The sequence below is a fragment of the Frieseomelitta varia genome, unplaced genomic scaffold (assembly GCF_011392965.1).
Source record: "Frieseomelitta varia isolate USP_RPSP 00005682 unplaced genomic scaffold, Fvar_1.2 scaffold_135, whole genome shotgun sequence".
Lineage (NCBI taxonomy): Eukaryota > Metazoa > Arthropoda > Insecta > Hymenoptera > Apidae > Frieseomelitta > Frieseomelitta varia.
Genome location: NW_025109028.1, coordinates 814,130 through 828,863, shown reverse-complemented (window position 1 = coordinate 828,863; position 14,734 = coordinate 814,130). Strand labels below are relative to the sequence as shown.

The window sequence follows — 14,734 nt, the reverse complement described above, 5'->3', positions numbered from 1 at the left end:
CGCAGGAATGAGGAACGGACGTACGTCGTTTGCAGTGTTAATTTTTCCACGTGGTAATATTTAACGGGTGTTCCATTTTAATAAAAAATCCGCAGAGAAACGCTTCAATAATTCAACAACATTCACTTGTACAGAAGTATAAACTTGTTAATCTCGCTGAAAATAATTAATTCAGTTATCCATGCGGAAGTTATTTTCATTCATTTTCGTGCTTAATGATTAAAGTTACTCTGTCATTTATTTTTGTATTTAACGATTACACTGCGAAAAAGTGATCTATACCGTATAAAACTACGTGTAATTTGCTGAAAAAAAAAAAAAAAACACGAAACCAATGATAATGACGCTCGCTCTTTTTATTCTCGCAACGAAACTTATTTCCCCGCGTGTCGTGCACACTTTCCCGTCGATCCAGTCACATTTGGGAAAATTGGGGAGTTTATAATAAAACTGACCTTTGTCTTTTTTGCCTGGGTGGGAGCGGAAGCATGTTTTGAAATATTTTATTTTTTATTATAATGAAACACTCGGTTATATTGGATAATTTTTCTGCAAACGAGGCCGTGTTTCTCTCTGTTTTTGTGGAAAAGCGCATTCAGGCTGGACGAGAATTAATTTCAGACAATGACGTTAATTAATTAATAAATTAAATTGATTAATTAAAATTACTCGTTTAAAATGATTAAATTGATAATTTCGAATTATTCTCTTTTAACTCTCTCACGTGGTCTTCGGTGCATCTATATATGGTTATGTCGCCGATGAAATTAAATCGTGAGGTTGTAGACGTTTTGAATGTAAAGTCAAATCTTTGTAAGAACAATTGATTCTCATCCGACAATAAATTTATTATTATTATGTATATTGATATTATTATGTAATTATTATCTACTATCATTTCTATTATCGAAGAAATTCACACATTTTCGTATCGTTTTTATTACAACAATAATAAGACTGTTTATTAAATATGGTATTAAATACGTGTGTGTGTGTGTGTGTGTAAATTATGTAATATATATATATTTGTATATAAATTATATATATATATATATATATATATATATATATATATATATATCTTCCTTTGTAATTATTCCTTAATTGCTACGAGCTACGAAGTAACGTATTTAGAAGATGACGTAAGAAATAGCGTTAGTTGGACGGGTTGAAGGAAACATCGGACAAAAGTTTCCGCTAAAATTACAGTACAAAGCACAAAGTTCCGACGGTGAGTTCTCGTCAGCTTTTGTCCATGATACATGCTGTTCGAAGCCTTATTCATCAAGTTCGAAGACGTATTTCGGGTTTGGCTTTTCGTCTCGGAATTCAGTTACACTTCAAGCCAATAAACGGAAATTTTCGTAACGAAAACAGAGGCTGAGAACGTCTGGATAATGCTATTTAACGCTACTTAACGTAACTTAAACTTTCGAAGGAAATCAAATCTCAGAAAGGAGAAGATAGTTAATCTCTCTTGAAAGAACGTGAATATAGAAATGGCTATTCTTAGCTTGACTTTTTAATTTTAATTGTCTCTGGTTAATCTTGCTGTACTATTTGCTTTTTTTTTTTTTTTTACATCGGAATTTCGTTCTGGTTTCGGCAGAAATACGTTTCAGGGAAAACGAGAGCACACCAGTGACGATTCTTTTATATTTTCCTCGAACTTGAGAAACTTTTTAACGGCTGAGAAAACACAGGGTCGCGAAAAACGACGGAACGCTTTCATATTTATGTCCTCTGGAATTGAAGTTTCATTTTCTTTAACGATCAACGAGTTTCGAAGGTAGAAACTTCCAATGCCCATTCCTCAAAACAGTAATTCCTATTAGTAAATTTATTATTACATTTTATAGTATTTCGCTAAATGGTAATTTAAAGTAGAAAGTAAAATGGGAGGTAAAGTTTTATTAAAAGTTCGCGAAATTTAATTTTATGCTGTATATATAAAGAAACAATCGGTAACGAAATAATCCGTAACAAAAAGAAAGAAGATAAAAGTATCAATAGGGTGTCCATAAAGTCTCTTTACAATTTCAAAAATTTATTACAAAGACGAATGAAAAGACAGATAAGTGGGAATTATTATAAAATGAGACGTATATATTTAAATTTTTTTTTGCCCATATAGAGGTGTACTAAATGAGGCAAAAAAAAAAATTTAAATATATACGTCTCATTTTATAATAATTTCCACTTATCTGTATTTTCATTTGCCTTTGTAATAAATTTTTGAAATTGTAAAGAGACTCTGTATAAAAAAAAAAGGTATTATACACCTCGATCTTCTATTAATATCTCAATCTGCACCCAACGTTTCCCCATTCGGCATTCGGAATCAAACGTCGCTTAAATCTGACATCGAACAAAAGCCTACGATTCACCTCTTGTCGCAAATTCTCCTGGAAATTACTCGCTCGCGGCGTGCCGGCTCCTAATTATTTCACAATCGCGAAGATCAAAGAATCTGTGTCGCGTCGTTTACACCAATTTGCATCGTGTGTGTCGTGCAGATTCGCGCGAGAAGCGCCTCCTATTACTCCCTCGTTCGTCATCGATTTTACCACCCGAAACTCGAACGCGTTCGATCTCGCGCGAATTTTTCCGGCGAAAGTACGACCAACATCGATGCGAGGTAACTTAGCTTGCGTGTCGACTATCTTTTTTTCGAGTCAGGATTTTTTCAGCGATTCACCGCGTCAGACGTCATAAGAATCGATCGTGGATATCGGGGATCGACGTATCTCGATTCCACGGTTGATTGATTCGTCACCGGGATAGCCGAACTTTTAACGAGTTTTCGAAGAATTTCGTTGCACCGAAACGAAATCGGGGGGGAGGGTTCGTTATTATTCGCCACCGGGAAATCGACTGCAAGTCCAGTTTTTCGAGGTTCGGCGAAGCTTATTCCGCCTTGTGTACGAATTGCATCGGATTTCGGGTTTCTGACCATCGGAAATTTTCGTTTCTCGTCGATATCTCGCACGGTCTGCTCCGATCGCTTGAGAAATCTTTTCACACGACTCCGTTAAAAAGGGATATCTGCTCTTGCATTCCTTTTTTCTTTCCTTTTTTCATTCTCTCTTTTCTTTTCCTCTTTTTCCTTTTTTTCTTTTTTCTTTTTTCTTTTTTCTTTCTTCAACGCCCGAGTTTGCTTTTCACGTTTAAAATGGAATTCCCTCGGTGTTTACTTTGAAACTGTCTCTGTTGTGGAATCAGTTTTTAAAAAAAGTTGTTTGTCTTCGCGTTTCTATAAAAAAATAATTGTTTCTAATTTTTCGAACGGAGTTACAGGGATGTTTCTCTCGTTTTTCGATTTCGCAATTGATCAGTCGTTTTTTTCTTTTTTTTTTTTTTTCTTTAGAAGAGCCGAAAAATTCGAGAATTTTCGGTAACTGGCAATGCCGATCTATCGTTGAACATAGCCGTTGTTTAACTCGGTGCAATTTTTCTCGTTTCCCTACTTTGTTTTCTCTTTCTCATCGTCTGTTTCGCCAAATGTACATAATCGGACGTGTAACCGGTAACTTCACTTCGAAATTAAACTCGACTCGAAACGAATGACTTTTCTTTGAAGAACAGAGTGTAATATAAAATGCACAAGTTGAAGTTTCAATTTTACTCGAAACTTGAGAATGTATTCTGTAGTATCATTAACAGATTAATTTGTTCTTCGCCTTTTTTTTTTTTTAAATATTACTAATACTCTCCGGATCGTAAGGAAAGACATACAAATACACGAGTGTATCTTTTATATTACAAATTAAAAATTTCACGCTGAATTAAATCCTGGATATCGCGGGATCAACTCAGTTAGTATCGAAAGTTCACGGATATAATCCCAAGATGCAGTGCATTAAATCAGAATCACTCGAGTCTCCTTATCCTAGAAAGAACTAACAAAAACATTAAGAACCCCTTCGTCGAGGAAGAGAAAATCGATAAAAAAAAAAAAAAAGAAGGAATTGGTCGTTTTAGCCGATAAAAAAAGTTTTTCGTGATACATAGCGCGAAATTTGCTGATCCACCGATGCTTAATGAGGCGATTAATTACGAGATTTTCGTGGGAATTTCGGGCGTCGCTCCGCCAGCCAGAATATTCCGAGGATGAAAAAGGAGCTGGAGAAAGAAGGACAGAGAAAGGGAAAAGAAAAAAGTCAGAGCCAGACGGAAACGAGGATAATTAGAGAGGTAGGGGTAGGATAAAGGAGGAATAAGCAGAACTAGACTACTTTGCACTTTCGTAGGCTCCGGGGCTGTCGTGTACAATAGTTCCTCATCGATATTGTCTCCGCCGACAAATTGCTCCGGGCTTTAATATCGATCGAAAAGCCTTTAAACTACTGGAATTCCCTTCTTTCTCTTCTCTTCTCTCTCTCTCTCTTTTTCTTCTCTCGTCTCCACCTTTTTTCTCCTCTGCTGCCTGGCTCTTTTTTGCGAACGCGGCCAACGAATGCATATGCATGCAGAGAGAGAGAGAGAGAGAGAGAGAGTTGGGAGAGAGTTTCCGGCGCGCGAAGTCGACGTTAATCAAGATTAATTGCGTCTGATCCATGGCGTCTGGGACGCGTTCCCCCGTAAACACGCGATTTCCGGCCCATTTTTGACCGATTCTTGTCCCAGAAAGTTCCGCAAAAGGTTCCACCGAATGGATTTCCAAGACAATTTCCAGCGAAAATTTTCGTTTCTTTGTTTTCTTCTGTTTTATTTTCGATTTAACGTCAGAATTAGTGATTCTCAATGATCGAAATTTGCGCGATCGATTCTCGATGATTAAAATTCGTGTGATCGGAGATAGAGAAGATAAATAAATGATCGTGCAATCGAAGTTCATGATATCAATTTTACAACTGCTGGAAATATAATTTATCGCGTTGATGTGTTCGCGAATATACAAAATTCACTTTTTATACTTTATCCGACATTAATGTTAATATCTCGATGTGGCACGTGTGATTTTTATTTATTGGTACTTTTAATAAATAATTTAATAATTTAACAATATTTAATAATAATTTGATAATTATTTTTAAACAAGTAACAATAATTATGTACTTTGTTCAAGAAGAAGAGTACTCGACTTAAAAAAAATTGAAAGAATCATCGTAACAAATTTTTTAAAATCCTAATCACGCGTAACACTCTAATTACGCGACACAATATCCGTAACATAATTACGTAAATCTGTGTGTATCACTGGAAACTTTCTTTATTTTTATATATTTCGATTGAACTGCGTTGTCAATTCCTTTTTTCGATCTGTGCTCGTCACTCCTTTCGAAGATACTCGCGCGGAAGTTCATTACGCGTGAAATCTGCCTTTTAATACGATTTCATCCGTCGACGTAATGGCCATCGAGAATTAAAGACGATTGGACGGTGAAACACGCGTGAATGGATCGTTATCGGCGTTTTGTTAAACAATGAATCGCTGCGTGTTAATTGGCAGAGCACATTAACGTCACGAAATCGTACATCCCTGTGAATGACACTTTGAAAAACGATCGGCGCATCAATCTCTTTCTCCTCGCCTTTGTTCCTCCCTCCCCATCCAGCGGTGTCGATCCCGACTATGAAGATTAACCCTTGGTTCACCTTCGGTGTCATCGTTTTTTTTTTTTCTTTTCTTTCCATGTAACAACGTGAAACTGCACCAACGTCACTCAGATTTAATGGGAAATTTTTCGAGATTTTTCTTTCACAATCGCGGCAATTTTGACAGATGACTGATACACGGTGATTCAATCAGTTTCACTATCGTTAAATTTTATTGATCTCGGTACACGTGGACAACTTCATTGACAGCGGTTTACGACTGGCGGCCAAAGTTGCGCCACTTTGTTAAGCTGAATTGAACGACAAGCTGATTTCGCTTGGAATTCCTTCGATCTCTGTTGTAATTTTAATTCTCTCTCCTCTTTTTTCTTTTTTTTGGTCCACGTTAAAAATGCACGGCAAAGTTTAAGCTACTTTTGTCAGTTGCGGAATTGCTTAATGAATACGAGCCACTCGTGGAAAATTCTGGTACCATTCGTGGTTTCGGCTTTTCGCAGAGAAAAATTTATGGTTTATTAGCGGGAAAGTTTGGCATACAGACTTTTTCCAGACTTTCATCCACGTTTAGTGGATGTATAAAAGTTTGCAGTATTATATGTAAATACATTCGTAAAAGTAGATATATTTACATTTGCAACGTTTAAAAAATACGTATACGTATTATGTGTATTACATTTGTGATCTGATTGAAATTTCATTAAGGTTAGATTTCAATATATCCAATATTTTTATCAAGGTTGTTCGATGTCGATGAAATTTTTTTAATGGACACGAGTGACCAATCGCAGGTCCATACAGTGGACAAGCAAGAAAAAACAGATAAAGACATGTACTATTTTCAAAAAATAACACCAATCTACATTTTTGAATATTTATATATAATACATATAAATAATTAAATGTGTACCAAGTTAAAAAATTCGCAGAAAGTGAAGTGGTGGATGGTCTGACTCGTGAAATAAAGTCGAGTATTCGTACGAAGAAATATTCGAAAATAATCACGCGACAGTCGCAGAGCAAAACAGCTGTATTTAACCAATTTTACGTGTCCGGTAACATCCATTGTCAAGGCAAAGGAAGTCCGCTCGGAGAGTTGCAATTATCAAAATGTGTTATGCAAATCACCCATTTGGCCTGCCTGCCCCTCTGTGAGAATGGGGAATCTCGTTCTACCACGGTGACATCAGTTTCACCAGGAGGCGTCGATTCACGGAGCGAGAGAGGCTCGTACGTTTGAAACGTTGCATTCTACCCGAAGACGATCGTTCTTGCCTCGCGCAAGAAGTTGGTGAACAGCTTTTCACGTGTTCCGAGGAGCGACCACTTCTCCCCGTGCTCTCGAGAGCGGATGCGAAACGTTTTTCCGGCCGCTGTAAGATGTCCGCGGGTCAGTGCTTTCATATCGTCGTCGCGTGCACATTCTACTTGTCCTTTGTGACTCGTTTCTCTTTTTTTTTTTTTTTTTCTTTCTTTTTCCTTTCAGTTGAATCGCGCTCGATACACGATTGTTCTCCGTAGAATAAAGAAAATTAGAGTACAAGAGCAGCGAGTACAAGTGTATTGAACTTGCTCTTGCAAGAAATTTTCGTCTCAGATCGTAAATGTTGGATTTGTAAATGTTGCTACGGACGTTGAAACAAAACTACTGTAAAAGATTTCTACAGGCCGCTGATATCTGTTGCGCGGGTGCAGGAACGAATAAAGATCAAACTCTTACATTGTCGAATATTAAAAACTCTATTATAATATTATTTATAATATTGTATAATATTTATAATAATATTTATAATAATATTTATAATATGTATAATATTTATAATAATATATAATATTATTTATAATATTATCGAATATTATAAATTCTATATTTATATTATAAATGAACTCTAATATTATCGAATGGTTAATTTGGAATATTAAGAATTTACGAATAAAGATTAATTGAAGAATATTATTAATTAGAGAATTGAAGGATAAAATATAATTAAAGAATATTATTATTAATTAAAGAATTTCGAAAAATGAATGTTCGAAAATTGAATACACAATAGCGAATGTATGAGAAAAACATCAAGTAAGAATGTAAGGAAGACAAATTTGACTTTTGTACAATAATAAGCTCCATTTTGCGAAATAACTTGCACTACCATCGCTTAACTATACAAAATCATCACTCTGATCTTTTATATAAAGTACGATATGAGTTATCTAGGGGTGTACGAGAACCCGAAAATATCGGGAACCCGATGGTCGGGAAGAGATCGAGTCGGATCGGGTCGGGTTCCCGAAAATTTCGAGATTCCCGTAGGAATTGGGTTTCTCGAAAAAGTCGAGATTCCCGAAAATTTCGGGACCAGCTACCGTTTCTCGAACTACTCTACAATGCTGTGTAGCAGCCTACAATATGTAAATACACAATTTCAATTTCTTCTGCCAGTAAAGTTATTGGAAACACGGATTACTAAGAATCGTGGTGATCTGATGTATATAAACGTGTGACTGCGCGCTTAGTACTTGAACATTATGTACGCTGTTGAGCAGTATCGCTGAGACATTCGAGAAGATCAGACGTATATTTCAAAATCTGTATAAATTTAATAAAGATTAAAAATCTTTAAAAAGAGAATGTCGAGTGATAGTGAGAGTAAAGTTGTGGTAGCAGGAAGTAGTGCAGAAGATATCGTGCAAAGGAAGAAGGTAAGGAGAAGCTCTGTTTGGGAACATTCTCAAGAAAAAGATAATACAAAGGCGGAATGCACGCATTGTCACCATGAATTTAAAACTAGGTATGCAAATACTACTGGTTTATCACGCCATTTGAAGCATATGCATTAAAGCATTAGTATATGTACTAGAAAAGAAACTGAATCGATATAAAATTTGTCGCATGTACAAAATGATACGCAAAAGATTGTTAAACCAAAAGATATAACAGGAGGAATTGCTCGAATGATGGTTCTAGATCTGCGACCTTTCGATACAGTTGAAGGCGTGGGCTTTAATGAATTATTTAAGCTTGTTCCCAATTCTCAAATCCCAACTTTTTCGGGATTCCCGATTCTTTCGAGAATTCCAATAAATTCGAGCATCTCGAAATTTTCGGGTACCCGTCTCGATCCCGAAAAAAGTTTCGTGTTCCCGACCCGACCCAATATTTCGATTTCTCGCACACCTCTAGAGTTATCGTTATCTACTATCAGAGAATTAATCAAATCACTGGTTGTATTAATTTTTTTTTAACAGTTATCATCTACCAAATTTAATCTAGTAGAGAATTAATCAAATCACTGGTTGCGTCAGTTTTTTTTTTTTTTTAACAGTTATTATCTAATAAATTTAACAGTCGTTATCTATCAAATTTCATCTATTCAAAGAATTAATCAAATCACTGGTGGCATCAATTTTTTTAACAGCTATCAAGCTTCATCAGTCTGCCATCTAAAAACGAGATTTCTCGATTAGACCGTGTATTTTTACACGTTTATGGGAAATTTAAACGTGAAATTTACACGTAACACGAAATATTCGAAATGCAGAGTGTGTGTTTTTGCAATATTCGTCACGAGAAACAATCTTCTACCCATTAATTTCCATCGATCTTTTTCAATTACATTTCCGAAATTATGATTTCGCATTAATAATCCGGAGTTTAGCGATAACTGCAAGATCCGGCTCCCGTTCACGATTTTAATATTCGTTCCTTTCCACGCAGCGAGTTTTGCCTGGAAAAGGGTCAAGGGAACTAATAGCAATTCACAGAATTATTACAATTTCTTGCCGCGGATCACGTTTTAACAAGCCACTTGGATTAATTAATTTTTAGACGTTCTCGTTACTCTCGCTCTATCGTTCCTCTTGACCTGTTATTTTGCCTGGACGAGATTGGCTCGTGGGTTTTCCTGTCTTCGCGCACGATACAACCCCTCTCCACTCGCAACAGCCACGCGAATTCAACATTCGGGTAATAAAGAATAAATTCTTTCAATTTAAGGGAACTCGAAACGCAGGAATTATTATTTATCGCGTCAGGTGACTTAAAAAAAAAAAAAAAAAAAGAAGAAAAATGACGAAAACTTCACGGCTGGAAAACAACGAAAAGAAATATTCAAAGTACAGTAATAATTTTCTGTCTGAGTTCCACTTTCTCTTGTAGTTTATAATAGAGTGTAAAGTTATATTTACAAAAAACGCTAGATAAAAATATTTGGACAAATTGTCAAAGCAAAGTGAAAAGAAAGAAGAAGTAACGTCCGCTCGTAACGCGAATTTTTTCATTCCTCCAGGAAGAAAAAAGGCGTTTGAATCGCTGACCGTCAAAATTTTCACCGCGTCTGTTTTATAATTAATGTAACTAAATGTAACGCTATAAATATAGATGTAACTAAAGCGATTTGTAACTAATACGTGACAACGAATTTACGTCGTGTCGCCGATTTGTTTTGTGCAGTGTGCAGCGAGAATCCGGGGCTGAGCGGTCGTTACCACGCGGGACTGTGGAGTGGAAAGCGGTGGTCCTGCTGCCGCTTGTCGACACGCTCCGCGGAGGGCTGCGACACTTGCAGCTCCTGGTCCTCCAAGCCGTTAAACGCAACGAACCCGTCCTCGACGTCCACTTCGAGCTTCACCTCGGCCGCTGGAAGCACCGTCGCCACCACTGCCGCCATAACTGATCGACCACAGACGACCAACTCCGAGGCGAACAACAATCCCATCGTTCACTCGCAGGCCCGTTCCACTATCGGTTCGTACCAGATCCTAATATTTTTCTCTTCTCCTCGTCTCTTTCCTTCACGTTTTCTGCAAACTATGCTCCTCTTACTTAGACCCTCGCTCCTCGAGATTTGAAAAAGAGAAAAAAAATAGAGCGATCTCCGAGTCAGCTTTGCCTGCCGGAGATCACTCGAACGCTCGAAGACGAAGGTCCTTTCTTGCAGCTTGGATCCGACACGATCCGAACTTTGCATGATAATATATTTCAAAGTCGGAGGATCAAATTCGTGTCTTTGAAAGGTCAGAGATAGAGAGGAACGATTTCCTTTCTTTCGGACCTTCCGTCTTTTCAACCTCGCCGCCGGGGGAAAAACAAGGACCGGGGAGCGGTGCACGTGATGCGTTTCACAGGATGATCGATAAAAGGATTAGACAACTGGATGGTTGCAAAAGCTGAAGGAACTGAGAGAAGTTCAAAGGTCGGACGGTGTACGTGTTTTAACTCGATACGTTAACGTCGTGCTCTTTCGTGCCACACGCTTGCCAACATCTGCGTTTCAAAGGGTGGCCCCCGGTAGGAAACTATCGCGCGACTCTCCCCCTCTCTCTCTCTCTCTCCTCTTGTGAAAAACGAAGATAAAACCTCGGAACGACGACGCTTTCTTTGACACGTCGAGCGTTTTAGCTTTCCTTTTTCTTTCTTTTCTTTTCTTTTTTTTTTTCGTTTTTTTTTTACAGACGTCGAACGTGGCGACGCGAATTTCTCGAGTTGCAACAGTTCGACAGAGAATACCTTGGCCGAATTTAACAAAGCCGTCTCTTTCCTTTCGTTTTTCTCTCTCTTTTTGTTTCTACCGTTATTGTAGCTCTTAAGAGGGATTTAAAGAGATTCGACGAATGCATGTAACAGCTTAATTAATCCCGCGAGTTGGCCGATGTTAAATTCAACGCGAGTTTTCCGTTTAATCTGCGGCCGGGGCTCCTTCCGGCCGGACTTTGCGCCGTATTTCGGGCTTACCGAAACTCACGGTGCCTCCATCCCCGACTTCGAGTTAAATATTAGCGAGTGCCGCGGTAATTCCAAGACAAACTCCTATCCCACCCCTCTCCAGTCATAAACGTGTTCGGCCGGTTAATACCGGATTCCATTAGGTCCCTTTAGTGGCTTTGAAATTCCAATCAATTCCCGTCGAATTGACAGTTGTTGGAGCTCACGTCGGATAGAACAACTCGCAAATTGCGTTATTTCGCAACCGGTCTAACGATCCGGTCTTGCATTAAACTCGACTTCTTGCATCGAACGCTCACCATGCGTTTGTCGGATTTATTTTCTACCGTTTCGGAGGTTTTCGAATTTTGGTGAATATTTTATTACACGAGGCACGCGCTCGTACGTTCATCGGTAACTGTGGAACTTGTTGGAACTGCGAGGATTTTCAAATTCGTAATTTCGAGCGGGCCGAGGGTCAATTTGGAAGAATTTATTTTTAATACGCGCTATCATAATCGTCATGAATCATTTGTTATTTTTTTTTTTTTTAATGCTAATGTTTAAAATACTAGTGATTTTTGTAAAAATACGGTGTCTGAATAATGAAATTCAGAATCTCCAACAAAAAAAAAAAAAAAAAAAGAATAGATTTGACGTCCAAATATACAAACAATGAATCATGGTTCGTGAAAGTTGACAATTATATACAAGAATGTAAATTGAAATCTACTTTTTCATAGATTCGGAATTTTGTAAATTTAAATTTCTAGGTTTATAATTTACGTATTAAGTTTTTGTTTTTAAACTTATAAATTAATTCTCGTTGATAGTCTTTAGTATTTTCGAATTAGCACTAGAACTACCGAAATTGGTCAAAATGACCATTTTATAATTTTTGTTAGACACTCTACAGACGTGAAACAGCGTATTTATGAAGATTTAAATAATTTTTCGTAAAATATACAAATAGAAGCATGTGTAATCTATTGTATTATAAAGTTTCTCTATTTTTCGATTTTATTGTGTCTGATGGAAATTTTATGCTTTAATCGTTGATGTTGGAATAGCCACGGTGTTTGATTCTATCCTTTAATTAATTATTTATTTTATATTTATTTTATTATCATGTTATATTTATTTATTTTATATTTACCTTATTATCATATTATACTTCTTTACTTTATATTTATTTTATTATCATATTATATTTATTTATTTAATTATTATATTTAAACCATTTCTTATTTAAACTTTAGATCTTTCAACAATTGTCCAACACTATCGCGATCGTTTCATCTTTATTTCCACTTCAATTGAATTGACCGACATTGAATGCGAATTCGCTTCGAACACGCCCGCGTTTCACGTCCAAGATAGTAACATTTTCGCCAACGTTTCCTTCGACCCTTCTCCTTCATTTCTTAAAAAAAAAAATAAAAAAAAATAAAAAGAAAAAAAAGAAAAGAAAGAGTGACCATCCGAGGTGTCGCTTCGACGACATCTGATCTTACGTCGGCGATCGGGACGAACGTATTCGAGATATCGCGAGGTGGAAAACGGCGTCAGAGAGGGCAGAATAGACAGAGCTGGGAGGAACACGCGAAATAAGGAATGAAATTCGACAGGCGCAGTTAACGGGCGCACGGGTCAACGCACAGCGATATAGCGTTCTTTGTGCTTCCCTCTCTCTGCTCTGTCATTGTGTACCGACCCATTTGACGTGGATTTTTATATTTTTATTTTCCCCTCTTCCTTTTTTCGTCATCCTGCGCATCGAAAAGGCTCCTCTTCCATTCTCCATCCGTTCTTTCCTCTTTCTTCTTTTTTTTTTTTTTTCCTTCCTTTCATTTGTCCTCTTCCCGTCTGTCTGTCTGTCTGTCTGTCTGCTCCTCTATCTATCTGTCTGTCTGTCTCTAGGAAGTTAAACACGCGTTTAACGTTTGTTTTCTCTGCGCATCTGTATCTGTTTGCGAATCGTACGATCATTTTCTCAACAACGTTTCGAAACGCTCGATGGTCTTTTTTTCTCCCCCTCCTCCTCCTCCTCGTGGAAAGTGAAAAACTCGACGGTTAGATTCATCCGTTGGTTTCGAGGAAACAAAAACTCAACTCGCGTCGAATGGGTGTCGATAGTTCGTCGATAGAACGATGGTATTTCGATGATTTCAACCATTGAAATTTTTGACGTGAATGTCGGTAGAGAGACAGGGACGACTACTTTTCGAGTATAAGAGCGTTAACGCAGAAATTGATACGCGTGGTATTAAGTTTTACAAATAGTTTGGAACATTAAATATTTCATTATGTTAGATTTTTTACTGTAGACATCTGACTGTCTGTCTTTGGACCTTTAATGTTTTTTAAACTTCCTAAGAGACGAGTGAGGGATAATTTTACAAAATTATATTGTACATAAAGGTGAATTGTGTTATTATCGAATTATTTACAAAGTTATTTTATTAACTAAATTCGAAACTCGACTGTATAATCTCACATTTTGTGCGTTTTTTTTACAACTTCAAACATACGAAAATTCATATTTATTCATCACGCATCTTTTTTTATCAAGCTAAATTTTTGTAATTATATTATCCGAGGTATCATTAAATGTTCAATTTTGATACGCTTGGATTACGCTGATTAATATGGGAAGACAAATTGAAACGGAGATTCATTAAATTAAAACAGATTGAATAACCAGGATAATAACCATAATAATGAAATGTATATACTCTGACAACGCTTGGTTTTTATTCTCTCGATTATTTTTTCACAACTCGCCGCGTTTTGTCCATTCATTCCAGACGCGATTCCGTTCTTTCACTCGAGCTCTCCATTCACATTTTTACACGTACTTCACGCCTTGCGTACTTCATTCTCTGCAACGCTGTATCAATTAGTACAGGGTGTCCCGTTTTAACGTGTAAATGCAATTATTATCCGAAAGTGTTCGTCGTTTAAAAAACGTCTCAAGTGCATGCCTTAGAAACTTTTTTTTATATCTACCAGCAATTTATTTACGAAGTAGTATCATTTCAAATTAAATAACACAGCATTGGGAACGCTCGTCCTGTTGAAAAGGTATTTGGCATGAAATTTTGTTGATTATATTTTTCTGACATGTGATATCGTTTAGACTTGAAGCATTCCGAGTTTTCTAGAACAACTGTAATATAATATATAAGAGTTGATGATACATACAGTACTTCTTCTCTGTCATTTTGTTTATTTAAGAAGCAATGAGAAATCTAGTTTACATGAATTATCAATGAATGTCAATTATCTCTACTCTCGAAAATCTCTTCCGAAATTCTTTTAGCCTCCCCATGTCGTTGTTATAGCTTTCAATCCAGTACTTTGTTCAGGTATTGTACTATTACATTGTTATATTTCAAACGTGTAAAAACGTCCTTCCTCTCTTTTTTTCCAATATAAATTATAATTATATTTATATTGTAAAAAAGAAAGGAAGTC

At 36.8% G+C, this 14,734-nt stretch overlaps 1 protein-coding gene across 2 annotated transcripts in view; it reads left to right on the top strand.

Moving 5' to 3' along the window:
- LOC122530812 (tyrosine-protein kinase Btk29A) overlaps window positions 1-14,734 on the top strand; it is a 253,356-nt gene that overhangs the window by 25,968 nt on the left and 212,654 nt on the right. For both annotated transcript variants that reach the window (XM_043658128.1, XM_043658132.1), the window contains one exon: window positions 10,007-10,300. In XM_043658128.1, coding sequence (XP_043514063.1) covers window positions 10,007-10,300 — 294 coding nt within the window. The remainder of the gene's footprint in view (window positions 1-10,006; window positions 10,301-14,734) is intronic.